The sequence below is a fragment of the Chaetodon trifascialis genome, chromosome 10 (assembly GCF_039877785.1).
Source record: "Chaetodon trifascialis isolate fChaTrf1 chromosome 10, fChaTrf1.hap1, whole genome shotgun sequence".
Taxonomy (NCBI): Eukaryota; Metazoa; Chordata; class Actinopteri; order Chaetodontiformes; family Chaetodontidae; genus Chaetodon; species Chaetodon trifascialis.
This window is the reverse complement of record NC_092065.1, coordinates 20,292,055-20,320,043: the sequence shown is the minus strand read 5'-3', so window position 1 is coordinate 20,320,043 and position 27,989 is coordinate 20,292,055. Positions and strand designations below refer to the sequence as shown.

Genomic DNA, 27,989 nt, shown 5'->3' with positions numbered 1-27,989 from the left:
TTGAGATGAAATCATGTTATAATAAATAGTCAATAAATGCATGGAGTTGTGTGACTTAAAGGGAATTGATTAAAAAAGCGGATTACCCTTACTAAAACAGAATTTCCTTGAATTGCTGTTACTCGGGATCCAAATGTCGTTATCACGCTTTTATTGTGGAAGAAATATCCGGTAATATTCATGCTGACTTGACGCAGAAGCGCGGCAGCTCCGCCGCGTTCATTGGCTGTACTTCTTGACGACGTCATTAGGTTCCCCCGCATCGCTTTCGCATCAGTTTGCGCATGCGCTGATTCCGTCTCCGGACCACAGTCTCGAGCAAGATCTACGACGCACAAACATCAGTGTGGATCGGTCGTCTTCTGCTGTCCGCACGGGACGTTTCATGTACGTACAGTTGTTACTTTAGCTGTTGTTTCATAAAATAGCTATTTACACATACGGGGCGTATTCTGTTACGACTTGTAAACGCCATTTTTGCATGGCATGTCTGTTTATTTGAATGTTTCGGTGTGGTCAAAGCGGAGAGACTCGTCATATTTTCGCCGTAATCGATTCATTAACGGTAGAGTTGCTTGAGGTGTACCTGGCTGCACTTGCAGATACACCTGCGTGACTGACGCGGGATACCCCTGTTTGAATACCAGCGATTAATGTTACAGGAAACGTCAGCGTTTCTGCCGTGTTTACTCGGTGCTGCTTCCTACCACAGCTGTCAAGTGCGCCCAATGCAGCGACTTGAACTCATTTCAGCATTTGCGCTAGATAATAAGCTATGGTCTGCGTTATGGGAGTCCAAGCACCTGTTTCATTCATATGTTTTGAACTCTTCATATTTTAATTCATTCACGACACATTCTGGTTGTCCTCTACGGAGACAGCGCAAGCCAAACTTCATTCATTAATACTGCAATATAAGGTGACCTTGCTTAGTGAGAAAGATGTGTACCGAAGGAAATGGGAAACAAAGCTTTTTGTTAATTGTATGGAGACACATTTGTATTCGGCACGTGTATCATCCAACAAGTATGTTGTTCTTATATGAAATTTCAACTCTTGTTATATTCCCACATCTAAGTTAAGCAAGCTTCTTTCAACAAAATCGCCTCCGCACCATGGTCAGTCGTAGCGAGTTGTGTCGAAGAATTACATTTTAGAACAGAAGTGCTGCTTTATAGTTCTGCTACGTATGCCACGTTGGAGATTACCTCCTCCGTCTGTCTATCTTGTCGTGGTCTATCAGATATATGCGCTCTCTGAAACCGAATTATAAAATTGCCAGATTTTTAAATGGAGTCTGGCGTGACGTTCTCGCAGTACGCAATGGGGGAGCAGGTACACCAACAGATGGCAGATAATGCATGGCCCCAAATAAAGCAGTGCATAATGAGTACATGGTGTGCAGATAACACCTGCACACAAAGGAGACAGATCTGTAAGAAATATGTAAATGAAAAGCCATTTTACACAGTCATACTGCACTTTTAAATCTGCATTCTAGGCACCTGTCTCGTTCCATTAAGCTAGTGTGGAGATCTTGAATAGCCATTTGCCAGTTCAGGAAAGGAAAGGCCAGCCTGACAAAATATTAGTGGGGCTGCAGTTCTGTGGAGGGGATGGATAAAGACTGTGCTCGGTGTTATCTGGAAGTACACACGGAGGAGAACTTCCTCCCAGGTTTTATAGCATCCTTCACTCATGTCACCCTGGCTCTGTACTCTGGTACTGTTTGTTTAGTATCTCTGTTGTGCATGTTTGTGGCTATCAGTGGCAGTAGGCTTTTTTCAGGGGGGTTGGGGGGGCCCACTCATGTCTTGAAAGAAAAGGAGAAGAAGCCTGAAATGTATATTGGCCTCTATTTGAGCAAGATGTGCACAGGCAGGCATTTTCTCTATACTTGTCTTCTCCTGTGTTAGATGTCAGGTTGTGATGGAGAGCTGTTTGAATGTCATCCATAGAGGGACAAGGGGGGATATGTTAAGTCAAGAGGTGGTAATAGTATTAGTATTGAACAGATTGCTCAGATGTCCTCTTTGACCTTTGTTAATGCTGTTATTGAGTATGTAGGAACTGCATTAAAACCGAGCCCGGTCTTAATATAAAAAAACATATATTTACAGCTTCATAGTAGATTTAGTGGATAAGGTGCACCACTCACCACGTGCACACTGCTTTTATGTCTGAAATCCAGCTTGCCCTCTGAAGACAGTTTTAGTGTTGCTGTGTTTGGAGTGCTGCCTGCGGTCAGCAGATTACATCTGCAAGTGCAGTCCCCTCAGCTACGCTGCCTAACCTCCACTGAGATTCAACACCTAACTTATCTGCCATCAGCCATGTCTGCTTGTCACACATTTATTGTAGCATGTGATGTGCGGTCGTGCAACTCAGCTCTCAGACTGTGCCCATCCTGAAGTTTAGATTTATAATTCTGAAGATATTTTTTTCCATTTGACAAAATACCATAGTATATGTGATAGTAAACTTATGGTTATTTGGGTAGGTGGTGGGATTTCTGGCTATCAAGCTGTATAAATATGTCTTTATTATTGTTGTCAGTCATACAAAGCTATACCAGAGAGTATGGCTGTCATTATTATTATTATTTTTATATTCAAATTTCTCATTCAGAATTTATGAACGAGTCTTCAAACTATGCAGTCCGACTAGAGAGTAAGTAGTTCCTGCTTGGTGGTTACAGAAGCAGATGAAAGTTATTTTCTGCCCCTGTTAACGCCTGTAATCAGGTGACACACACAAACACTTCTTTCTGATACAGCCCAATCTATTTGGCTCCTCAGTGCCAAAGCTCCTCTAGAGGAGGCTGAGGCCGACAAAGTCCATCCAAGACTTGACAATCCTGAACCAGACTTAGATTGACTTCAGACTGTGTCTTTGTTGATCACAATTTGGGAAATTATTTTGTTGCGGTAGCAATTAAACATACAGACGAACACAGAATGTATACAACAATTGTTTTAAAAAGTAACAAATAAGGAACCAGAAACTCTTCGCTCATTTCCTGCTGCCTGTGAAAGTCTTATCCACCTCAGCTGGAGGTAGGTTTGGGCAATATGACAGAATATATTGTGCAATGGTGGAAATGTGTCCACCAGTAGATATTTGGCAATGGCGTTTCCACCGTGGGTCCTGTCCTTTAGTGGCTGTATTGAGAATCGCTTACTACACATAAAGACAAGCGCATGAGATCTCCCAAATCCAGGTGACTCACAAAATAACTTGTAAATACAGAGCAGGAGGCATCCCATCTAACCCAGTATAAAGGAGAAGATCCTCTGTCATGTGGACATGCTTTGGATTTAGAAAATTTGACATGGTAAGATTATTTTAAACCACTTCTTAATTGATTATTATTATTATAATGCTATTATTATACCATTATGCTGATATTAGCATGTAACTTAGCGTGATAGCAGATTTCGGCCATATGAGCCATCCCTAACGTAGAGAACTATGTTAAAATGAAATTGCAAACAAGAAAGACCAAACACAGGTGTAGCACGTTATGCTACATGTCCATGAGAAAGTACCACAACTACAACTATGGAAGCCCAGAGTGTTGTAGAAAACAGCAACCACACAGTATATAAGGTAGTTCAAATTAGCATCACCTTCACCAGTTACAACATTAGAATGTTGTTTACATGTTAATGCATCAGTAATGAAGAATCAGTAATATACATTTCTTGATGATATGACACTGCATTATAGCCCTCCCCACACCCCTCTCTTTCCAAGCATGTTGGAGAACAATTCATTTCAGTTTTATTGATATAGCGCCAAATCACAACAGAAGTGGTCTCATGACACTTTCCATACAGTGCAGGTCAGGACCATACTCTTTATCTACAGACACCCAACAGTTCCCCCATGAGCAAGCATTTGGTCAGAGTGGTGACGAAAACTTCCCTTTAACAGGCAGAAACCTTGAGCAGAACCAGGCTCTGGGTGGGCGGCCATCTGCCTTGACTGAATACAGTCATAAAGAACACCAGGAGTTTTCATAAAACAAAATTATGACTGGGGTGTTAGCTGCATGCCAAATTAATCAGAGCACACAATGGCAAATTGCCTCCCAATGTACCATAAGTGAAGTAGCATTTAAAAGGCTGTTTTTTAGACATAGTCTGCCCAACCGATCGGTTTTCTCTTTTCTAGCTCAGTTAAAAACAAAAACACCTGGAATCTGGCAGCATGTTAGCCTGTCTTTCACCACAGAGCCTCTATGTGACCAGTACCAACAACCTTACCCTCACACCACCTGTCTCTGCTCTGCTCCATGTGAGAGGGGCTCTGCTGGGAAACACTGGATCTCCCAAAATCCTATGAACTGGTCCTTAAGCTCTTTAAACCTCACTCACCTGCTGATATCATTACTAACTCATGGGGTTTAACCAACACCATTCAAAACCACAGACCTTTATTTTGAAATCACTTGGAAATCCCATAGTTTCCAAAGGTACCATGTATGTCAGAGTTTTGGTAAGATTTCTATAAAATGACACAATAATGAAGAGTTGGAAAAATTGTTTAAAGATTATATTTGTAATACAGACAGCGTGGATCAACCTTCAGCCCACTTAGAAGGAAGAGAGGGAAGGAAATCACATGTAAAGGAGTACAATGACAGAGCCGGGAATGGGAAACAACCTTGTTTTCAGCTCTTTGAACATATTCATCCAAAGTAACAAAAGTGGCAAGACAAAGAATGTACTCGCTGTTGTGTTTTGGTGACTGAGACGTCCCAGTAGACACAATAATAAAGATTCAGAACAACTCGCCCTCTCCAATTACACAAGGAGGCCAAAGAATTGTGGGTCAGGGAAATCCCCAGTTGGGTATTGGTTCCTACCTCCATCAGGCTGATCTTTGTTCAGCAATGCCTGAGAGAGCGCTTTGGGTAATGGACTAGTGGCCTGAGAAGGGGACTTTGAAAGCACCTTGCCCACATGCTGAATTGATATTCTATATTACCATATTTGACGTAGAAGAAAAGCTGATTAATTGCTTTGCATTTGCCGCATATTGCTCATAAAGCCAGGGTGACAGAGATAGATGAACTGTGAAACACCACGAGTGTTGAGGGTAACAGTGGCTCCCTCATATCTTGCTCAACTGATGTTTTTGCGGCTGAGAGTGCTGAATAATACTTCCTGGGGGTGGGAGAGGCTTGGGGGCATGTTGCATAACCGGGCTGGCTTCCATGGGTGAATCATGCTAAGTGCAGCATACACTGAAGATGAGAAAAGGGAGCGGGATGGGTCTTGTGATGCTGTTGTGCTGCACAGTTGACAGCAACAAGCAGAGATCTTCTCCCCCACATCACTCAAGCTTTTCTGCATCTTCCATCATGACAGAAGAGCCTCCTTCTGTGCACATTACCTCAAAGGATAGTCTTTGTGCGGGGGCAGGGGTGTTTAATGGGGGCTCCCTTCCTGCTCATGGAAGCAGAAATACTGCGGCCTCTGCAGTCTGAGTGAAGGAACACTGATTTACTGAATCCCCCAATGTGTGTGTGTTTTTATGTGTGTGTATGTGTACATGCGTGTGTGTCTGTATGTACAATTGCTGTGGTTGTGGCACAGGACAGGAGGACAGGCCACATTAATCAGGCCAAATGGCGTCACTGGCCGGCAGGTGATTGTACCACTGCCATCCACCCCCAGCAGGGGATCATGGCAGACTGAGGGGCTCTGCTGCTTGCTCAGCTCAACTGAGGCCTCCAGATAAAAGCTGTGAGGTAAAGACGTTACAGGCGACTCTTCACGCCTCCAGTATTGCCGCTAAGACTGATGAACTGTGGGCCATATGCTCAGTTTTCCTGGCAAGACCTCACAGCACCCCAACAAAACGGTCATAAAAAGCAGTCATCCTGCACATAAACACTGACAAATTTAAGCGTATCAGCAGAATTTTAACGTCTTCAGGCTTTGTTTGCACTTGATTTCTGTAGTGAATCACCAGAAACCAGTCTTCTCCAGTTCTGTGTTAGTGTGAGGAACATTTAAAGGTAAATTTTGGTGTCCTTGTTCACATTGACCTCATGTAGGGATGTTACTAAAATTACTGAATGAAAACACTTACGCTGTAGATGTCAGTGATGACCATCTGATCACAAAACTCACAGCGAGTAATGAAGTTAACGGCACTGCGGTGAAGGCCTTCCAGTGGTTTAAAAACACCTTAAGGTATCATTTATTAAGTTTAACAACCAAGCTCTGCTGCTCTGCTTCTGCAGAGCAGAGTGTAGGTGTGGTTTGAGCAGATTTGTTTGACAGTGATCAAACAACCCACTAACTGTTATCACAGTCTGATTCAAATGTTGCTAAATCCTGATTGGTGTGCATAAGATAGGAAAATATGACATCACCCATGCCCCACACACTTCAGTGAGAGGTGCGCTGAGAAAAACACAAATACAGAAAACTCTCATGTTCAGCAAACAAACTGGTTCAAACTTTGGCAGAAAATAGTATGTTCAACACCCCCTTCCTTAAAGTAAGAAGCAAATTGAGAAAAATATGTTTTTGGGGCCTTTAAATAAATAAAAGGTCGAAAAGTAGAAAAACCAGAGTAGAGACAGCCTGGTTTGTGGTACTGGATGGTGTTTTCAAGCATTGAAACAAACTGAGTTGGTACACTCTGTTGGAAAATAAATATTCATGCTTAGAGTAAATAACAAGGGTCCTAACGCTGATCCTTGTGGGACACCTGCATCAACCATTTGGGGACTTGATTTGAAGCCGTCAGCAGTCTGAACTTTACCAGAAAGATACGATTTGAATTATCTTTAAGCAGAATCATCAAAATCACTGAACAAATGTCGGTCGGTGGATGTTTTGGTGTCAAAGGGTTATTCGCACAGTATGACTGCTAACTGTTCATCAAGGTGACAGCTTGTAAGGGGAAACTTTTTTTTTGTCTGGTTGTTTTAGCGTTCAGTGACTTGTTGGAACAGGTTGTGTCCAGGATGCGATCGGTCTGCAGTGATGCTTCCTGCCCGCTTCCTCAGTCTGGAGGTGTGTGAGTCCTGAATGGAGGACAGGTTGGCACCAATGATTTTCTCAGCAGTCCTTATAGTCTGTTGCAGTCTGTTGTTGTCTTGTTTGGTTGCAGGCCAAACACAGATGATGATGGATGTGCATAGAACAGACTGGATTATTCTTGTTAAGAGCTGGATCAGCAGCAGTTGAGGCAGGCTGAAGGTTTCCACAGTGGAAACAATATTGTTGAGGAGGACAGTGTTGAGGGGCAGGTCTAAAGCCTGACAGCTGTGCCTGAAGGACATGACTGTTGTCCAGAATGGCACATTTGTCAGTTACCCAGTAATTAGTTTTACAGAGTTTTACAGACAAGGTGAGATTAATATAGGCCAGTTAAACTTAAAAAGGCGATGAGATCATTTGTTTCACCTTATATTTTTACGTTACTTACTTACTTACTTATTTTCTTATTTGTATATGTGTGTGTGTGTGTGTGTGTGTGTGTGTGTGTGTGTGTGTGTGTGTGTGTGTGTGTGTGTGTGTGTGTGTGTGTGTGTGTGTGTGTGTGTGTTGAGGCTAACACTATTATAGCGGTTTGTGTAAAGTCAAGACCAAACAGTGCCCTATTATAGAGCAGCTACGGCAGATTAGCTCAAGGATGGAGTGCAGGATGTGTGTGTACGAAGGAGCCGCTGTGGTTTTCCTCCTCAGAGTGAAGAGTCCTGTGAAGCCCTGAGTGGGAGTCAGCAGTGTGACACTGTGCTATGATGGGGTCACTTGTTTAAAATTAGACGAGTGTTCAGTGTGTGGAGTTACACCATAAATGTACAGGAGTGCAGCAGACAGATTGTGAGAAATTGTTTGAACAGATATGAAGTCTAACAGTTGAGTTTCCTGTCTTTGTGGCTTTCAATCAATGATTTCTACTTCCTGTTATTTGCATGATATGAATGCTGATGTATGAACAAAGAGGAACTAGTTAGATTATTGTCCTGAGCTTCAGTAGTCATTTGAGGTCTCATAAATACAAGCAGAGGGAACAACAAAGGGAACTACACAGGAATGATGTTCATGTTGTACAAATTGTTTCCTATTACTGTAAGGAAGGAGTGGAGCTCCTCAAGGTCTCTTTTTAGCAACCTCTGTCAAGGAAACAGAAGAATATCCAATCAGGAAGTTTGGGTTTTTTTTACCATCAGTCCACAAAACCTGCTCTGCTCAGCTGACATTCTTTTTGCTGTAGCTGCATGTCTACAGTGATCAGCATCTGCATGAAATAACCGTACATGCATTTTCATACCATAAAGAGCACATTTTCATATCTGCCAAAAAGGTTGTAGAGTCAAAGGGGGGGGGGGGGGGGGGGGGGGGGGAGGGGGGGGGGCAGGTGTCATTTTATTCCTTGTCATATTCAAATGCCAATAGCCAAACAGAGAATTCAAATGACCATATCTGTATTTTTAGATTTAAACTTGGTAATAGGTTGGATTGAAGGCTGTTGTACAGTGACATCGTGTCACCTTGGTCCAGACCTTTGAATCACTGCCATCAGGTCTGATGTAGGTCTGCAACCAAGCCTGTGGTGATGTAAGCAAATTTCTATTTTGCCTGGCCAACCTAAAGATATTCTGTTTACTGTAATGTAAACCATGGAAAACATATTGTAACATTTTAGAAGCTGGAACCATCAGTTTTTCCATTTCATTTTCATTTTTTGCTTGAAAAATGATTATCAAAAGTGTTGCTATTTATTGCTTAATCAATTAATAGACACATTCTTGCAGCTCTTGTCTAGTATTGTGTTCATTGACAGTCGTTTCCACAGATGTAAAAGCAACCAACCAAACAGAGCTTTGTAGGCGGGATTAAGAATCTAAAGCATCATCTTATTGCGCCAAATAAAAGAAAAAGGATACAAGACAAAAGAACAAAAATGGTGACAAGTGTAGATGAGATAAACGTTGCTGTGTACAGGCAGGCAAAACAAAACTAAATAACAACTCTTCCAATTAGAAATTGGCTACCATGAACATGAACACAACAGAAAATAATGGAGTGAAACAAAATGGCAATAGTACATTTTCACAGCAGATATTTGGACTTGTTAAAGCAGATGTAAGTAATAATGGTTATCCAGTATGCCATTCCAGTGATCCAGTATGCACCATTCCAGTACTGTAGAGCTGTCTTACAGTCTTACATAAATGGAATTTATCAATAACACCTGTGCTTTTTCAAAGTCTGCTGTGAGAAAAGTCTAGATAGTCTTATTAGCAAACTAGAGGGAAAGTACAGGTGTGACAAATAACATTAAAGATGGCTCTCTTCCTTTGAAGTATACCAGGGATCCAGCATGTGCAAAAGCAGGACCTTGGAGCTGATATACCTGAGAGGCTGCAGCTTTCATTAATGTTATTACTAGCGCCTGTGGTTGTATTTCTGCGATATGTCAAAATGTCTGCTGTGAGAAAGGTCTATACACTTGATTTTTATGATGATGAAAGCAAACACTTTCCTTCCTCTACTTCCCAGTAGGCAGCACGTTTTAGCCAGAGAGGAGATAAAACACTCAGTAGGAAGAACAAACTGAACACACCTTCAATTGGTGGTGTCAGTTCTAAGCACTTCATCCTCAAATTGAAATTTTAGAGTGAAATCAAAACTGTCTGCCAAGTTTCTCTGGACACATTGCTGCAGTGAGCAGATCACAGAAACCTGGACTGTTAGTCATTTGTCCTCTCTCTCCTTTGGTAAAGACTTGCTGTCTGCCATCTTCAAAGATTCAGGGTGTCAGAGTTCTTGCTTTTAGCCAGGTTAGCAGTGTGGTGTAATGATTGCAGTATTAGTCAGCTATTCTGTCCACCACTTTTAATCTTCAGTTCAAAATTTAGATTTGTTCAATACTTTGGTTTAAACACCTGAAACATTAATGACATGTGTAGGTTTCCACACAATGGAGCCTGGTCTGATGCTCTCGTTAATCCCCTCGTTATCATCCACACTGACGAAAAAATCCACAGGACCGCTCGTAAAAGTTTAAACAGTTTTCTTTAGCAAAACAAAGAAAGGGTGATACAGAAAATTATAAAAACCGTGCATTAAGCATCCATCACATCCAAAAACATTAACAACGAGGTAAAGTGATGAAGAGTTAAGAGACTTAGAGGGGTCAAAAAACCGTATGGCTCCACTCTCACCTCGCCCGATTCAATGACTGACTGACCTCACGGGAGCCTCAATCAAAGTAATTAAAGGTGTACAGCACCTCAAAAAACCAAATTCTTATATGCTCCCATCCAATACAAATATTACATAAATGACATTTTCATCCATTTTAAACCATCAAAACGCATTCTTAATCATAAACTAATTACATTATCATACAACTGAACTGAAACTACCTATAAATAGGCCTTTTAATCCCTTCTAAACCAGTCAACTTATATTACCATGTATTTTAGTTGTTCTTAACTTAACTTCAATTATTTATTAACCCTTTTTTTTAACCAAAAATCAAAGACGTGCATTTAGGCTCCTACAACATGATTATGGCTAATTAGCAAATGTTAGCATACTGTGACACTAATCTAAGATGGTGGACATTGTAAACATTATACCTGCTACACATCAGCATGTTAGCATTGTTATTGCTAGGATGTTAGCATGCTGTTGTCAACATTTCTCTCATTTCCATCATGGAGCAGCGAGCATGGCTGTAGACTTTCATTCTGCCGTTTGGTCCTATCAGGTTGCTCAACACAATTGAACTGAATGTAAAAGATGACTACAATGCTAATTTTCTCCTTCCTTTGTTCACAGATGCACTGGGTTTGTGTGTTCCCTTGATGTCAGCAAGCTCAGGGGGTGGGAGATTCTGCACAATCAAAACCCGATAACAAAAGTGACAGCTAGCACCCACATCTGCAACCACCCTCATGTTCCTGCCAAGCACCATATAGCTCACTCTGAAAACACTGTTGCAGAGCTAAAAGGAAGGGACTCATTTCCAACATGGAGGGCGCAGCAGTGGACAACCTAATAGACTTTGACTTCCCCTCTGAGACCACATCTCTCAGCGTAGATGGAGGCCAACACCAAGGCCATACAGACATTTTCTCCCCAGAGCCGACATCTTCCCTGGGAGTCCACCAGCAGCCCCTACTGCCAGAGCCCATGGCGCCGACCAAGCCCAGCTCTCACCACCACCATCACCGAGAGGAAGGAGACGATGACAGCGAGGCTACAGAGTCGGCAGACAGCGAGAACGACATGGACCCGCCATCTCATATGTGGGAGCTGAGGAGGTCGTCATCTTCGTCGGCTCACAGTGGAGAGGACGCCGACGCTGAGACAGTGGAGAGGAGGCAGTTCATGAAGGCTTACGTGGAGAAGGTGTTTCATGGAAAGTAAGGAAAAACTTTTTTTTTTTTTGTTCTTTCTCTGTCGTGTGATGAACCAAAGGTCAAATCAAATCAAAGAGGTTTATTTACTTGGAAAACCTTTGTCACAAAGGTCATACTGCATAGGAACCTAAAACTAGTTTTGTTTGCACAATGCATTGCTATTTGGTCTTGGGAATAGAAGCTTAATGCTGATGCAGTTTCCCTGAGAACATCCATGAGAACAATCATCCATTTATATATTACACAGCATATCTGCTTGTTTCAGTCATTTTTAACAGACCGCCATCATGTGCCTGAAGCGTCTTCAGTGTGGTACACTCAGTCTCGAGGATGGCATCTGTGTCAATGATTCCATCAAGTCTGGCACCGAGCCAGTTTTCTCTCTCGTGCACAAGAGCTGTAGTCTCCACTGTTTGTTTTTAACTAGCTTAAGGCAGTGTTCTGATACACTGCGGTTAGGGGTGTTTCTCAATGGTTTTCAGTGGTTTGGATGCGTCAGGTGTACCTCTCTACCAAGCAGCGCACTGACATGCCCTGAGGTGACATTGTGGCTACTTTTGGCTCGGCGTGGCGCATGTCAACTGTCACTTTGCGGTCAACAACCAATTAAGTTGCTGGAAAGGAGGGATTATAATAACTCTAATTAATAATTATTACCAGCTGGAAGGATGCCAAATCACATACTGATGCATTGGCTTGCCTCCGTTTTGCTTGTGAGCGCTTGAGAGCGTCTATGTGCGACAGTCACAGAGACACTCGCAGACGCACAATAACCCTCCTGCATCTGATCACAGCCTAACTGGCCTGTAATGATTAAATGCAACGCTTGATAGATTATGTTAGCTAGCTAGTACAGTTACTATATTACACAATACTTGATCACTTGAAATGTGGCAGATGGTCACGCCGTCTATTTGTTCTCCACTTGTCCATTCTGTGTTTTTTGGCTATTGTCCTAACAAATGTCTGACATGTCAAACAAAAAGATGTGTTTTGTCTGCATTTTTCCTGACTGAACGGTGCTGGCAGTTTCTCGTGCTTCAGGCTGTGCATTCACTTATAGTCAGATCAACACTGCTCCATGTTTGTCACCCAGAACGACAAGAAACGTTCACCCGGTCAGAGACTCCCATGACTCATCAGCGGAGACCCATGGGGGACAACGGTCTGACCGGTGCATGAATGCTTGAGAAGAAATCAAATGTGAGGAGGGTGAAATGTTAACAGGGTGCTTTTAAATAACAGTGTACCTTTGTATTTCATTTCACAGACATTTATTGAACTTCTTGTGGCATTTTTGCTGCAGGCCGAATCATTTGTGACCATGCTTAATACTGTGTCTCGCTAAGTTATTTGCTATATGCTGGCTGCTGACCTCTTTGCTCCATAGCCTACAGATAGCAAAGTGAGACTTTGACGTCCTCTGTGATGAACTGACAGATCTTGTCCAAGAGAATTAGCTTCTTGCCATGAGAGCTGACAAGTCTGCAGTCGCCTCATGATGACCTCCACCGTTTTAACCTTCTGTAGAACAGTCCAGTTGTCTTCACGACTGGACCCTGTTTGATGTTACCTAATCGTCTCTATCTCTCTCTACGCTGATGAAAAGGATAGAGAGGAGGAAGAGCCACATGCATATGTTGACTGGATTATGCAAACTGCTGTTCGCTTTTGGTTCTGCCAGCTCGAGCCTCAACAAGGTCTTCATTGTGTGAGATGGCCAGTTGTGTAACATAATGTGCTGTACTGGATTCCACCTATTTGTGGTCCTTCTGTCTCTTCAGGCATCAGGAATATGTAGTGGGGCTGAAAATCCCCACTGCTACGCTCCTCAACTTTCTACCTTTGCTTTGCATGTCAGCAGCAGCTGTCGGGGGAGGATGGGGGGCAATGACACACCCATCCTTTATCATTTTTTACACACAGAGAAAAGGTTCAGCGTTTGTCCTTGAAGGCGTAGTTCAACATTTTCGTACGTATAATCAAGTTAAATGCAAAAATTAATGCTTCTTTAATGTCTGTAAGCTACTGCTTGCTGTGGCTTCATAACTGTAGCAGCCAGTTATCTTGCTTATGCTTGCTATTCTTCTAAAGGTAACAAAATCCATCCTCTCATCTGTTTCTCTGCAAAACTGTCCCAAAATGCAGAGCTGTTCCTTTAAAAGATCCATGGATTACCTGCAGACATTAGCTGTAAGCTTATGTAAGAAGCAAGGTGTGTCACTGCTGATTTTTTCTAATGCAATTACACATCTTGACATCACTAACCATACAGAATATATTTGCTATGTTAGTTTAAAATTATCTTATCTTTTTGAACATTTTTTTTAATCAATTCAAACTTCAGAAACAGCTCAATGATGCATGTGTTTTGTTTTGTTTTTCACAGACATCCATGTGAAGTTCAGCTGTTAGACACTGAAATATACTGTGTGAGACTCTCAGTGCAGCACAAAACTTTTTTGAATAATAAAATCAATCCGATAACTCCTAAGTAAACAAAACCAGCTGCGTAAATTAGTGCTGTAATAAGTTTTTGGACCATGTCTTCACAGGGAGGACTTTGACCAGGAAGAGAAGGCTCGTTTTGGAGAGCTGTGCAGTGGAGAGAATGGCAAAGGCAGAGAGTGGTTCGCCAAATACGTCAGCGCACAGGTGAATGTGGGGAAGTGATGACATCATATGTGACCTTTAAGGGAAAAAAAACTGCAAAATTTCAGACGCACTGGCCAAAGAATTACTAGTTCTCACAGAGTGAGAAGGTCAGCTTCTGCTTTATTCCAAACAAAGTCCAGCTGTTTTGAGAGAGTGGAGTCTGAATCCCAAAAATCTGGAATGGTTACCGCATAGTTTTGTTTTCACAAGATCGCCTTATTCTAAGTACACTTTCTTTACCTTTGAGGAAACCTGTGTGTTTGACAGATTGCAATGAGTGGATCATTGCAATCTGTCTTTTCAGTGAATGAAAATACATGAAACCAGTCACACATCCTCTTGCTAAAAATACCTACATGAATACAGGAGCTCAAACCAAAATATCTCTATATGAAATATGTCACGGAGTCCTTTTTATGTGTGTAAATGAGCTGATGATTGTTGACATCTTGTCTTTATACCAAGCTTTCCTGAATAAGCCTCTAACTCTCTGTCATACTCTATCCACAGCGCTGCCACTCCAAATGCGTGAGTGAAGCCACCTTCTACAGACTGGTGCAGTCTTTTGCAGTCGTACTGTTTGAGTGAGTCTCTATGTGGTTGACTTAGTTGGAGACCGACATGATGTAATCGTCTAATCCCGTCTGACTCTAAAGGATAAGGCTGGTGATAATGTAAAAAGTTGTTATTATAAGCAAGTCCAATGAAAAGACAAAAGTCTCTCAATACTTTGCCCTGGCACTTGTGGTCTTTTCATGGGATTTCTTGACAGACAGTAAGAAAAATGTGGAGCATCACCTACTTATCCTTTTAGTAGTAGTACATTAATGATAGCAGTGAGGTCGTGACAGGATCAGTCTCTAAACAAATGGTGTGTTTGCAGATGTTACCAGATGGATGACTACAGCCCAGCCAAAAACCTCATGACTATGTGCTTCACGTACTACTACATTGGTAAGGTCTAATTCACTCTTTTTGAACTGTCAGAGTTGCTGCTGTTTTAAAGTTCAGCATGGTGCTGAGTTGAAAAAGCCAGCTGTGCGTGTTTTGGGGAATATCGCTCCTCAGTGTTGCCACCACAGGTTCTCCCTGTGGCTTCTCTTGCAGCAACACATGCAGTGGTTTTGTCTGCTTGCATGATGGTATTTTGTGTACTTACGCAAGCAGGAAGCTTTGGGTGATTAGTGCACCTCCGTGGCACAATACATTGCATCGACGTCTGTCTGCAGTCATGTCTGCTATAAATGTACACGGACACTTGTAAACTTGCACTATAGACAGGTGTGCATGGCTACAAAATGTCTCCAAAACCTGAACTGTGAGAGTAACTGCAGGTCTCTGAACTGAAGAATCCATCAGAGGGATTAATTGCACTGTGTTCCAAACAATGACGCAGGTGAGGTATCAGGAGGATTTCAGTTCGCTTAGTTTTCAGTTCTTCATTGAATGTATTTGCCTGTTTTATTTGTCCTATCTTTCTATATAACTGCTATCAATCTCAGGTTTGTTAATGAGTTGGCCAGGTGATCAAGGGGAAACCTACTTCAAGAGGTTGATTCACGTTATGAAGCAAGTCTCAGGTCTCAAGCAATATGGGGAGGAAGAGAGATCTGTGAGGAGATGGAAAGTGTCGATTCATTGCAATTAAGAATTTACCTGATTAACAATGCATTCATTCATAGAGTTAAAAGGGCAGCTGTATAAACCCACTGTTGCGCAAACAGGTATTTGAAGCAGCTGGTCGCTCTGGAGTCCCAAGAACATCTTGATGCAGAATCCTCCAGAGGCTTGCAGTTGTGCGTAAAGCCGGCCTCCCCTGTTGCCATCATCATGAGTTTTGCTTGTAGTAACATCCACATTAAAATTAAATTATGTGGACAAAAACATATTTAATCATACTGACTGTGTACATAATAATTTGGAATACAGTGCATTGTTTACATTTCCAGCTCACTGAGTTGCAGCTGGCTAAAATGAAGCTAATTGGTTCATCAAATTTCATACAGACCCTTTTTTTTTTTTCTTCCAAAATGCACAAGGTCTCTCAGAGGTTAGAAAACAAGGTGATGTCTGTTTATCGGCCTGCAATGCCCAGAGGTGCACATAACTTTCTGTATCCTATTTTATTCTTCATTCAGCGTGTTTTGCCATTTAGCAAAATGGACTTTTCAGCTTCACTAGCTTGTTTGTTAGCAATAGCTTCTGCCACATTTGTGCTCATTACACTGTTTGAGTATCAAATAATGGATGATTAAAATTCTTTCAGCCTGCATAAAATGCACCTCTTTTGTCTGTTAGATGAGGATGTGAATGACATATGTAGCAGCACATTTTGGTGCGCTCATTAGCCTCAAGCCACTGGACATCATGGAGTCGTTTTTCAGTGAAAAGTCTTCCTCTCTTGTTCAGTTTGATTCAGTAGATTTTGGACATCTCTCACAGTAGGTTACAAGACACAAGAAACGTGTGTAGACAAAGAAATGTGTCTTGATGTCCAGCTGCTGCCGTCTTCTATTGCTGTTGAGTTTTATGGTGGTTGAAATCCTCAAGTGTTGCATTACTGCCATCTGCTGGGTTGTAACAGCTTAACAGTGCAGCCTGTTTACAGTGTTCACCCAAAGTGATCCCATTCACGACACTGTCCATCCTATAACCCAGACCCCATTCAGCTGCTGCTTGCTTTTTTAGGCCTTTAAAATATATAGAACAATATTCTATTGATGTCCAGATTGTCGACAGATATGTCATCATTTTGAAAGCTCTGCTCTCCTCTTGTTAAGGAAAGTCCCAGCCGTCTCCGTCAGAGCTGTTGGATCGTGGTGGACCTCCACCTGGGCTGGACTCGTACCTCAACAAGGCCAACTCCTGGCTGTCTGGGAAGAAGGATGCTGCTGAGCGCCTCCTTAAAAACACATCTAAGACTGATGTCAAAGGCTTCTTTGGAGGCCTAGAGAGCAAGTTGAGGGGCTCAGTGGCTCCCAAGACTGAGTGAGCAAATGCATCTCCTCCAGTGAAGTCTTATCATTAACACAGTCATGTATAGTTTTCATGACTTACTCTGTTCCCTCTCATTTTTAGGGATGGGGAAAGCCCAGTTGAGACAAAGCCCATATCAACAGGTACAGAGCCCCAAAACTCATTTGAACTCTTGTTAGTTTTCATAAAATATCTTTTAGATATTAATTGATCTGTGCCAGTGCCTGCCATTTTTTCTCCTCCACCCCAGTGTCTGAGGCCCCAGAGGAAAAGAAAGCAGAAAAGGTGTACCTGTACACCCACCTGAAGCAGCAACCCATCTGGTAAGCTGAGGAAGCTCTGGCCACAGAGGACAGATACAGGAGCTCATTATGTCTCCATGTTAAGAACAGTAGCACTCATTTAAAGTATTTCTCTCAATCTGATGATTGTAAGTCCAGCATTCACTCTCCCTTTAGTTCCGCTTTGCTCTCCAACAAATCTTGAATATTTTGTTCTATAGCTGCTTAACTCTCACTGTGATACTGTAACTTTGTATGCTTTTGATGCTGGACAGGTAGCGCAGCCAAAACCGACGCTATGAAAGCGGCGACAGGGAACCAAAACAGTAAAAACTGCCAGCCATAAAACCAAAACAGTGAGCCTAAGAGACAGTAGAATAGCTGTGTACATCTGAGAGGAGTTGCACGTTCAAGTGATAATTCTCTGTGGGTTTATCACTTCAAGTGATCTGTTTCACATACTGTCTAACCTCTATTCTAAATAAATTTGGGCACAGTGGAGTGAGGTTCACCACTTTATGAAACTCATGATTGTATAAAGGATATTACTCCGTGGGCTTGAGCATCCCAGCTTTTTTGGAATTGATGATGAATTGATGACATTCTTTACAATCACTCGCTCATTCATTTGTCTTGTTCAGGCAGGAAATCTGTTAAATGTCATCCCTTCTTGTCATTCAGGCATACACTAAGATTTTGGAATGCTGCATTTTTTGATGCCGTCCACTGTGAGAGGAAGAAAAGGTCACCGACCACAAGGTGAGTCTGGAGGGGAGTCTGGACAGATAAATGAAGCAGTTTAGTTACAGACTATTACAGCATGGTGTGGACTGTGTTTTAAAACAAGTCAGCAGTTTGTTCTGCGTGTGTTCCTCTCACTCTGTCTACCTGATGAAATCTGAATAAAGGTTGGAGGTCCTGTGGTGATGCACTGCTGCATCTGAAGACAAGAACAGGTGCAGCATTGTACAACTGTATATATTTTCTTACCTTTTATTTGTTTATTTTCCACATTGTCTTGAAAGCACAGACCATTTCTGCTGAGACAAGCTTATGAAGTGACAGCACAGGGCGCCGCTCTCTCTCTCTCTCTCTCTCTCTCTCTCTCTCGTTATAAGTCAATCTAGCTCACCCAGCAGTGGATTTCTTGGGTGTACTGCTTGTGGTAAATACAAACCATCGCAGGTAAAGAATGAGATATCTCGCCATTGAAAATATTTTAGATAAAGATTTTGTCTAAATGAACCAGTCACCTTCCAAAGCATGATATCAGTCATTTCTGATTTAGCAAGACTACTAGTTGGAGACATCAAAAGAAGGTAAACACTATCAACTTCTGTAATTAAAGGGGAAAATGTACTTTGGCCATCCGAAATTGAAATCTCAGCACCGTGCCTGACCTAAACCTCTATTGTTGATAATCTCCTGATGCCCAACACCTTCTCTTCTCTTCTCTTCTCTTCTCTTCTCTTCTCTTCTCTTCTCTTCTCTTCTCTTCTCTTCTCTTCTCTTCTCTTCTCTTCTCTTCTTGCAAGCTGCTGTTGCTCTCCCTCTTTCTGCATGTTGACTTTAACCCTTTGTCTCCTTGTGCCTTGCTGCCGGGCAGGGGAACGCAGGATGAAGATAAAGACGAGAGGTCTGTTCTTCTATTTGTCCGCAGCCTTACAAAAAAACAAAAAAAACAAATAGTCAAAGATAAAGCAAAGATTAATCCAGATGAAGAGGAGAAGAAGAGCAGAGGCTTTGGAATTGCATCACAGATCTTGTAGAAACAGCATCTGGTTCCGTCATGGAGGTCCAGCGTAGCGGTTGATCTGAAATAATGGCTGAATCTGATGAGAGCTAGCTGATGTTTTCCTTTTTTTGGTGATAATCTGAACAGGAGAAGGTCTATTTAGAAATCACACAACTGCCCAAAGCAGGTAGCCACCAGGCTTAGAAGACAGTGACTATTCAAATTAACTTGATGAAGAGAAATTTGGTTTCGGAGTGTTTTGTGTCATAATTGCAGCCAAGCTGTCACACACAGTTTTAGTACAGATAAGAGCAAACTCTGCTCATTAGGAGAAAGTGTGCCACCAGAATAATGACAGAATTTTACAACATTTTTACAATAATGAATAATTGTGGCCATGGAGCCATGTTTATATTGTTCATGCACGCTCATGCACGTAGATGTACATCTATGTGTTTGTTCATGTGGGGGATTGGATGCACAGTCCTGCCACCAGTTTCACACTGTCCCACTGCTTCACAGTTGGCATTACCAAGAAATGTAACGGTGCACCAGGTAAGGCAGCGATGAAGACTCTTTTGAAGCATAAATTTAAACAGTGCAGGTTTCAAAATGTTAAAAAAAAAATTGTGAAACTGTGAAAGAGCAGGAAATAAATTGCTTGTCAGATGGAATATAATGAATAGAATATCAAAATAAAAGGTAAGAGTCTTAAAGTTATTTTTTAAATCAAGCATTAATTCAGGTTTTTTTGTACCTTCTTGTTTATGCACTTTGACTTTGTTAATGCATCAAAGGCAAATCAATTTCTAGCTTTTAAAAATGTATCACTGCATTAACTGATAATAATTTCACTATAAGTCAATAATTATTCCAGTGGCACGCTCAAGACATTGTCCATTGTCCTCCAATATATCGCAAGCCACAGTCTCCTCACTGAGAGTCGAGGTGAAACAGGAGGAGCATCTAGAAAAGGTAGTGAAAAGCATAAAAGGCTGAGGGAGATAGTGAGAGATCTGATAGATGACAGAAACATGACGTGCGAGCAGCTCGTTGTTCGGCCTTGTGGTGAAGGGTGAGGCTCGAGGCCTGGGAGTCACCCTGGGTCTAATGTGCAGTTTGTCAGATGCGCTCTGGTGAGCCGTGATAGGATGGTATGTAATGATAAATCCCCAGACGGGCTGACAGGAGCCTGGTCGTAGTCCAGAGCAAGACTGTATGCGTATAAATGAAAAGATACAATCTGCTTAATCACAGCAGAGCAATAACATCCACATCACTGCAATTAGAAATAATTAGATTACAGTGTGTGATTACTGTCTTTGAATAGTTGTTTTTTTTAGCGTGTACCCCATTTCGTTGTCTAGCTGTGTCTGAGCCCTTCACTGGATTCTTTTGCACTATTTCTGTGTTTCATTCATCCTTCATTTGGCTTCTGCAGGCATGTCGCTGTGCTTGATTGACAGGTGATGTGATTCACTGAGGTATTCTGTCATGCTGCCGTTGTGTTAAGGGGCAGGAGAACAGGTGAAGTCAAGTGCAGACACAGACGAGGAGATGGGAATGAAGATTAAGATATTTTTTTTGCAGAGCACAGGGGAAAGAGGAGTTGCAGGCTAGGAGTAGTTAGAGCTAGTAGCTGTGAGCCTGGCAGAGGCAGAACAGCGCACAGGATGGGCCTCGGAGAACAGACGGCAATAACTAGATGCATGATAACTGGTTCAAAGCGTAACAGCACTAACTGGTAGCAGAGTTTGCGATCTGGCAGAGTGGAAATGGCAGAGCTGAGTATTTGTAGAGGCTTGATTATTGAGATGGGATGCAGCTGGTGGCTCTGCTCTGACTGCGGTGCATCTGCAGGCAAACACACACACACACACACACAGGCAGAGGCACTCAGGGATCAGCGTCTGGTTAGGGAGGCACTGAAGTACAGGGCATGGCAGATGACGTCTCAGAGGCAGATGCAACATGTTAAAATGATTTTTGTGCCTGTCTTTGTTGAGTGAAAGCATCACACCCACAGTTAATATCCTGAATGAGCAAAGAGACCTTGTGTAATGTCTGTGATGGTGTTTTTATCTGGAGCAGGAGACAGAGGCGGCGGGTCCGCTGCAGTCTGAAGGTGTTCTCTGCCTCTTCACAGCTCGCTGCATGTTCTCACCATTCATCTCCTTGCATGTGATTTTTTTTTTCTTGCTTTCCATCAGCATGTTCTATTTGTATTTTTTTTTTCTATACTTTTTTTGCATTTCCATGTTTGCACTGCTGATTGATTGCAGGGATATGCTGTATATGCCATAAATAGAATTATCCATGTAAAACAATGGGACACAGGCATTGCTGATGTACTAAGTTGCACTTTTGGTCAGTTTTGAAGCGTGGGGATGTGTTCTTTTTCCTTCCTGCCAATATCTTACCGGATACACTGTGATGACGCTGATGAGGGAGGAGCAGTGAGCTAAATGAAAAGGAATGACACACTTTATAGAGGGAGAACGCTGACATTGTTGTGTTGCATGGCAGGATTCGCAACCCCTGCCCCATTACATATAGAAATTTGACCCACTGTTGATATGAAAACATTGGCCAGTGCGCCTTTAATATGAAATTAACCCTCTTGGCTATATGACCACCTTTCATATTCACAACCATTCTGTTTTAGTGTCAAAGAGCATTCTGGGAAGCACTTTAGCTCCAGAGTAAAAGCAGGGGATGCAGATGGGATAAAAGAGTGACCCCTGGCATGCCCCAAATATCACAGGTTGATTAAATCCAACAATCTGAGAGAGGATTTCTGTCTTTTGGTTGGGAGACTGAGTTTTAAAGAGAATAAGTAAGAAAAAAAAATTCATCCGTATGTATGTTGTTACCATGTTGTCATAGCTTATGGTGTCATTGACCTGCACAATTAGCAACAACCACCATACCGAGGGAGAGGTGTCCATTAAGGTTTTGATAGAAATCGCTCAGTTACACCACTATGGGTAGTCTGTATTTGAATAGATAAACAGTACATTAACATCCTCTCTTTAGCCATTTTATTTCAACAAGTCCTCATGGCTTCAGTGGTGTTGGTGAATTCAGGCATGGAAACACTTTCCAGGTTACTACATACTTGTGTTACAGTAATACACAGTGCAAATCTACGCTTCCCATCATCAATGATGATTCTCTGTGAATGAATCATTTGTTGTTTTTATTCGTTTGCTGATGGCTGGTTAATGTGCCCTTTGATTGTTTTATGTGTAATGCAATCTCTCTCTTTGCATCCCATTGCACAGTGAGCAGCTACAGGGATGGATGTCATGGTGGATTACAGAGATGTTTTTTGCCCTCAAAGAGCACCCAAACTTGCGGAAAGTTAAAGATCCTATTGTCCGGCGTATTAATGATTGATTTACAAAAAGTCAGCATGACATCGATGGGTAATATTTTTGACACCCACCCCTGGCCTGTTTCTGTAGAGAAGCTGAAGGTCAAATGGAGACTCTGGAATGAAAGCTTGACTCCGACTGTCTCTGTGCTGCAGGGAAAAGTGGTGTCATATGACCCAGGAGGAGAGGGACGACAGCTCCAAAATCGATGAGAACATCGCTTTTGGCCAGCTGGGGTGAGGAAGCCGCCACAGTATTGTCTGTGAACTAATACAATGAAATAAAGCACATAGAGGCTTTGGTGTGGAGCTGTGAGGAGCTCCAACAGGTTACTTAGAGAGACACCCTAGTGGTAAAACAAGTTACTGGTCCCAATAATAGCAATGATATATGACATATACTGTATGTAGAGAAGGAGAGAGGACAGCTTGTTTTATTTTCCGTCTTTAACATGACGCTGGTGTATTTTGAAAACGAAAATTAGTTACATTTTAATAAACATGTTTATCCATTTTTAAGAAGATAATTGTTACAGGAGCTGTATGTCTGTGTGCGCCAAGGACTGCAGACGACATCTGCTTTAATACAACTAATATGTCTGTCCTTGTAAAGGTAAATCAGAAATGAATAGAACATGAAGCAGAATCTAAACCTATAAGTCAATAAGTACGTCTTCTTAAACACTAAATACTCAGAATATCACAGATATTAGTTTATATGTCCACACTGTTTCGTTTGATGCTAATTGAGCTGTCAAAATTTTTTGCAAATGGTAAAGAATACTGTATATGTTGTGTTTTTGCAATGATTTCTCTTTGTACTGACATGAGTTTGGTACTTTCTGTGTTTTCAGGACATTCACTCATAACATGCTGGCGTTTGGGCTCAGTAAGAAGCTCTGCAATGATTTTCTGAAGAAGCAGGCAGTCATTGGGAACCTGAATGAAGGTAAAGCACTGAAGGAATAATTCAACCTACAACCCCGATGCCAATAAAGCTGGGACACTAAACAGAGTGCAGTGATTTGCAAATCCTTTGTGACCTATGTTCAATTGAATACAGTACAAAGACAAGACACTTAATGTTCAAACTGATTAACTTTACTGTTAACTGAACTGAAGTCATTTACCAAGCAACAATTTCACTTTCAAAACGTTTTGTTTCAGGAGTTTTAGTCCTCAGTTCCCAAACTCTTACTGAGTGTCGTTAAAAGAAAAGTTAACGCAGCGGTAAACTTACAACTGTCTGAACTTATTTGGAACGTGGCATCACATTCAAAATGAGGATATATTGACAAAAAACAATACAATTTATGACTTTAAATATTGTGTCTTTGTACTTTATTCAATTGTAGTTATGTCAAAAAGGATTTACAAATCATTGCATTCTGTCTTTAATCTATGTTTCACACAGTTTCCTAGCTTCTTTGTAATCTGGGCTGTAGCAGTTGTTTACATGTAGACACGTCGATGTCGCCTGCCTTTGGCAAAGGAAGTCAGATTTGCTGCAGGAAATTGCTTGATTCAGTTTGATTACTGGATTTGCAGTTCATTTGCGGCACCTCCAAACAGAAGCAGCGCTTATAAATTACACTACAGTACCCAGAAATCCCGTCAGGTCTCAAAGAACACTCACTTTGCCCTGTTGTTGTTGGCTAGTGGAGCTTTTTTGTTTCAAACCTGCTATTGACATATGGTTTCTATCTTACCTGGATTAGGAAAAAGCCTTGTTAATGTTAACAATAATGTTGCTCTGGATGTGAATAAGTGAACAATTTAAATTGAAAAGGTGATGATATGATACAAACTGCATGTTGACATTAGGTAAAAATGGGCTCTTAGTCTTCTTACATAAAAACAACCATAATGTAGCTTCAAACAAACATGTGTCTGTGTTTTATACGTTTGCAGAACAGTACAAGTTGCTGACTGACCACATAGAAAAAATGGCGGCAGAGTGAGTTTGAGGACGACAGGCTGCATTTCAAAGTCTCCACATAACAGACTGACAGCACATACGCATCAGCTATTTCTTTTCAACTCGACGCCGCAGTGACCAACTCTCCGTTTGACTGTTGCTGCGTTTGTGAGGTACACTGCTGAAAAATGTAACCTGCTGTTCTGAACTGTGCCATATTGTAGCAAATCCTATTTATCCAACTTGGAAGTGCTCCTCTGGCCCCTGTCCTATATCAGCAATAATAACATTATAATCAGTTGGTGCATACTGTGTTTGTGACCTGCTTTACAAAGACTAGAAGCATAAACTGAAACCATCCAGTATAAAACCTAAACAGCCTCAGTGTGGTGTCCGGCTCTCTGGATTTATAAATTATACACCCGATGTGTAGATTATATTATCCTCTATGCTGTTTTACCCCGTGTTTCTTCGGCAACCATATTTATTACATTAATCTAAAACACATCTAACAGCGTCTGTTGAAATATTGCACTAACTATTGTACTGCTTGTTACATTTTACATAAATGTCTACATATAGTTTAAACCAAATAGTACATGGCAATAATAACTCAGATTGCTTTAATCTGCTATTCAGGTGGCTTCAGGTCAGTTTTCAAGCACAAAGTCAGTGAATTAATGAATACTCTCTTATGCTCGTCCGTGCTTTCTGTGACAGTGCAGTATCCTAATTGACAATACAAACAAAAAAAATACAGCTTTAACGTATATGCCACATAATGTTAACACTGGTATTTCAAATTCAATATCTCTCCATGCCTTCTCTTAAAGAAAAAGCTCAAAATTGTGACAAACACACTTTAAATTTACTTTCTTGCACAGTTCTTACATCACTCTCATGCCTGTATGCTAAATATGAAGCTACACAAAGGAGAGGGTTAGCTTAGCTTAGCATAAGGCCTGGAAACAGGGGAAACTGCTAGCCTGGCTCCACCCAAAGGTAACAAAATCCACCTACAAGCACCTCTAAAGCTCATGATTAACCTGTATTTAGTTTATTTAATCCATACACAAAGCGGTTTTCGGTAGGTGGATGTTTGACCTTTGGACAGGCTACTTTTTCCCTGCTTTCAGCCTTTATGCTAAGCTAACTTAACTGCTTCTAATTAAACAGCCAGTGGTTTCGCCACTTTTGCTTTGGCACACATTTCTAATGCAGTGCCGTCCCTCTCATGTTTTTAAATGAGAAACTTGGGAACATTAGAGACTCCTTATCCATCCAAAGTGCCTTCCATGAAAGTTAATGTCCTCGTCTTTATCCTCCGATGCTACCCTCAATTGCCCAACCAAACACTAATGCAGAGCCTGCAAAGATCACTCTTTTACTCGCTCACTGATACATGAACAACTTCTGCATGCAAATAGAATTCACTGTACTGCCATTTGTGTAAGTAGTAGTTTGTTTTGGTTGAGCTGTAAATGCAAATGTATGTATCTGTCTGTATAGCCATCGAGCACACGCAAACAGCATCAAGCAAGTATGATGCAGCTCATGAGTGACTGAATGGGGAAGTGAGGTTGCCTAATTGTATTACTTCATCCTACCACAGTGGGGTAGCATTGTGTCTTCATTCAAAGCACTTCTCAATGAGAGATTCCTGAATTTAAAAAAAGCCCTTCTAGCTGTTTCAACAATATATCAATGTGTGCTTTTTAAATAATGAAATGTGATTATCTATATTTGATGCACCTTCTCGCAGGATGAATCCCATTTCAGACTGATGATATGTTTCAATCCATTGTGTCGATGAAGCCATTTTGTAAATACTGTACATGTTCCTCTGTGTGTTGTCAGAATTGATCACGTGCTGCTGTTTGTGAATTCTGTGTCTTTGATTGCAAATGTATAGCAGTAGACGTAATAGTGCATCGTGACCATCGTTTTAATGAAGAACATAAGTGTCGAACTGTAGTTGTGACCCAGAAGTGGACCCATACATCCCACCTCTGTTTGATGTGGACAGTCAAAGTATTTGCAGATCGTATTGTGCAATAATCTCTTGTGTAAATGTAATCATTCCTTCACAGCTGAGCGACGTTTTGAGCTATGTGCAGCTTAATCATACGACATGTGCAGCAAGCCTTGCAGTCCTCTGTCCACACTGTTTTGAATCGAAAGCGTCCCTTTGCGTGTTCTGTAAATCCATTTCTATCCCTTTGATTATCTTCTTAGACTATGGCAGAGTGACTAATCACCAGTTTTTCCTGATGTGACCTTTGACCAACAAGTATAGACCCGCATATTTTACTTGTTAATTAGCTCAGCATGAGCCATTTGCACTACATTTATTCTCAGCATCTCTATACTCACACTACACATCTTCCTCTGAATGATGTTACATTGATGCCTTTTGTATTTGCTCTGAATGGTCGGTGCATTCTCTCTCTCTCTCTCTCTCTCCCTCCCTCCATTGAGCACATCAGCGGTGAAATGTTGACGGTAGATGTCTTTTGTTGCCACGATGAAAAGACAATTTTAACCACACTGACTTTGTGTGAAGTATCAGCCGAGTTAAATTCAGCATTGAAGTAGGACGTTGTATTTTCTGTGGGACTGCCCTGATGATTAACTCATGTGGAGATGAGAATGTGCTCTCCAAATCCTTGTGTCCGCAGTTGTTGATTATTTTTCTGGTTCCATGCTAACATAGCATGCACTGCGTGGAGTGATAACAGCTAACTAGCATTATTCAAAGTAAGCAGAATACAGTGAAAAAGCCACTTATAGTGCTGTTGTTACAACAGATGAGCAGTCATTGGATTGGAGTTATCTCAGGTGAGCATGCCTGTATTTTGTTGTTACATTAACTCTGACTTCAATCTCTCACCACTGTTACTTACAGAGGAAAAACAACAATCAGAAAAGGTCAAAAAGCTCATTTCTAAACTTTCTTTACAAACTGCCGTTGACTGGAAATCATCTGAGACTACATGGCATTTAGCTGTAGAGTGGCTAAAAGTTTTCATTTTCTCACCACTGAAATAGTGCTAGTGGCGTTATCAGTTTTACCACCACAGTGGGACCCACTTAATATTAAATGTCAGTTTATCAGCCTATAGCATTGTTAGCCAGCTGCCACCATGGCAAAATGTGCTGTATTGTAAAACTGAAATGTTCCAGCTGAAAACGTGCTAACTTTGATTGGTCTGTGATTGGGCCTGGTTTAACTGCTGTGGCTGTATGTTACACATGCATGTTAAATGTTTTCACAGTGTGATCGGGTAGCTGCCTGGGTAGCAACTGAACACAAATGATGCATTTGGAAATCATGGGTGAACTGCTAAACCATGCAGAGTTCAGCCTGCATGTTGTAATGTTAGCGAGCATGGAACCCATGATCTACTGGGAACACAAGGTTAATATCAACGAGTGCGTTGCCATTCGGCCGACTACAAAGCTGACAGATAAAAACTGAACAGCTCCTGTCTTATTTGTTGTGTGTGCAGACACCTGAACGCAGATGTTAGCTCTTTCATTGTGCTTTGCTTGCTGCTTTTTTTGCTTGTACATGTTGTCATAGTGTTGATTCAAGTTGCTTTTACTGTAATAAATTTATTTTTTGATGTCACTTTTGTGAACTC

At 41.5% G+C, this 27,989-nt stretch overlaps 1 protein-coding gene across 2 annotated transcripts; it reads left to right on the top strand.

The window, feature by feature from the left end:
* Window positions 1–275: 275 nt before the first annotated feature.
* kiaa0513 (KIAA0513 ortholog) lies at window positions 276–27,989 on the top strand. Of its 2 annotated transcripts, XM_070971591.1 has the most exons (13): window positions 276–387; window positions 10,821–11,407; window positions 13,960–14,059; window positions 14,570–14,643; window positions 14,943–15,013; window positions 16,840–17,047; window positions 17,138–17,178; window positions 17,286–17,358; window positions 17,998–18,075; window positions 18,923–18,952; window positions 22,584–22,664; window positions 23,282–23,376; window positions 24,339–27,988. In XM_070971591.1, the coding sequence occupies exons 2-13, from the start codon at window positions 11,013–11,015 to the stop codon at window positions 24,386–24,388; spliced, it is 1,296 nt and encodes a 431-aa protein (XP_070827692.1). In that variant the 5' UTR covers window positions 276–387; window positions 10,821–11,012; the 3' UTR covers window positions 24,389–27,988. The 2 variants fall into 2 exon arrangements, with proteins under 2 accessions (XP_070827692.1, XP_070827693.1); XM_070971592.1 differs by lacking the exon at window positions 18,923–18,952 and having other exon boundaries at window positions 24,339–27,989.

What these genes read in the sequence shown, in the direction of transcription:
- kiaa0513 (XM_070971591.1), top strand. Translation starts at nt 11,013, where the DNA reads ATGGAGGGCGCAGCAGTGGACAACCTAATAGACTTTGACTTCCCCTCT. An exon ending in GAGAAGGTGTTTCATGGAAA is followed by an intron (nt 11,408 to 13,959) that starts GTAAGGAAAAAC and finishes ATGTCTTCACAG; the next exon opens with GGAGGACTTTGACCAGGAAG. An exon ending in TCAGTGGCTCCCAAGACTGA is followed by an intron (nt 17,048 to 17,137) that starts GTGAGCAAATGC and finishes TCTCATTTTTAG; the next exon opens with GGATGGGGAAAGCCCAGTTG.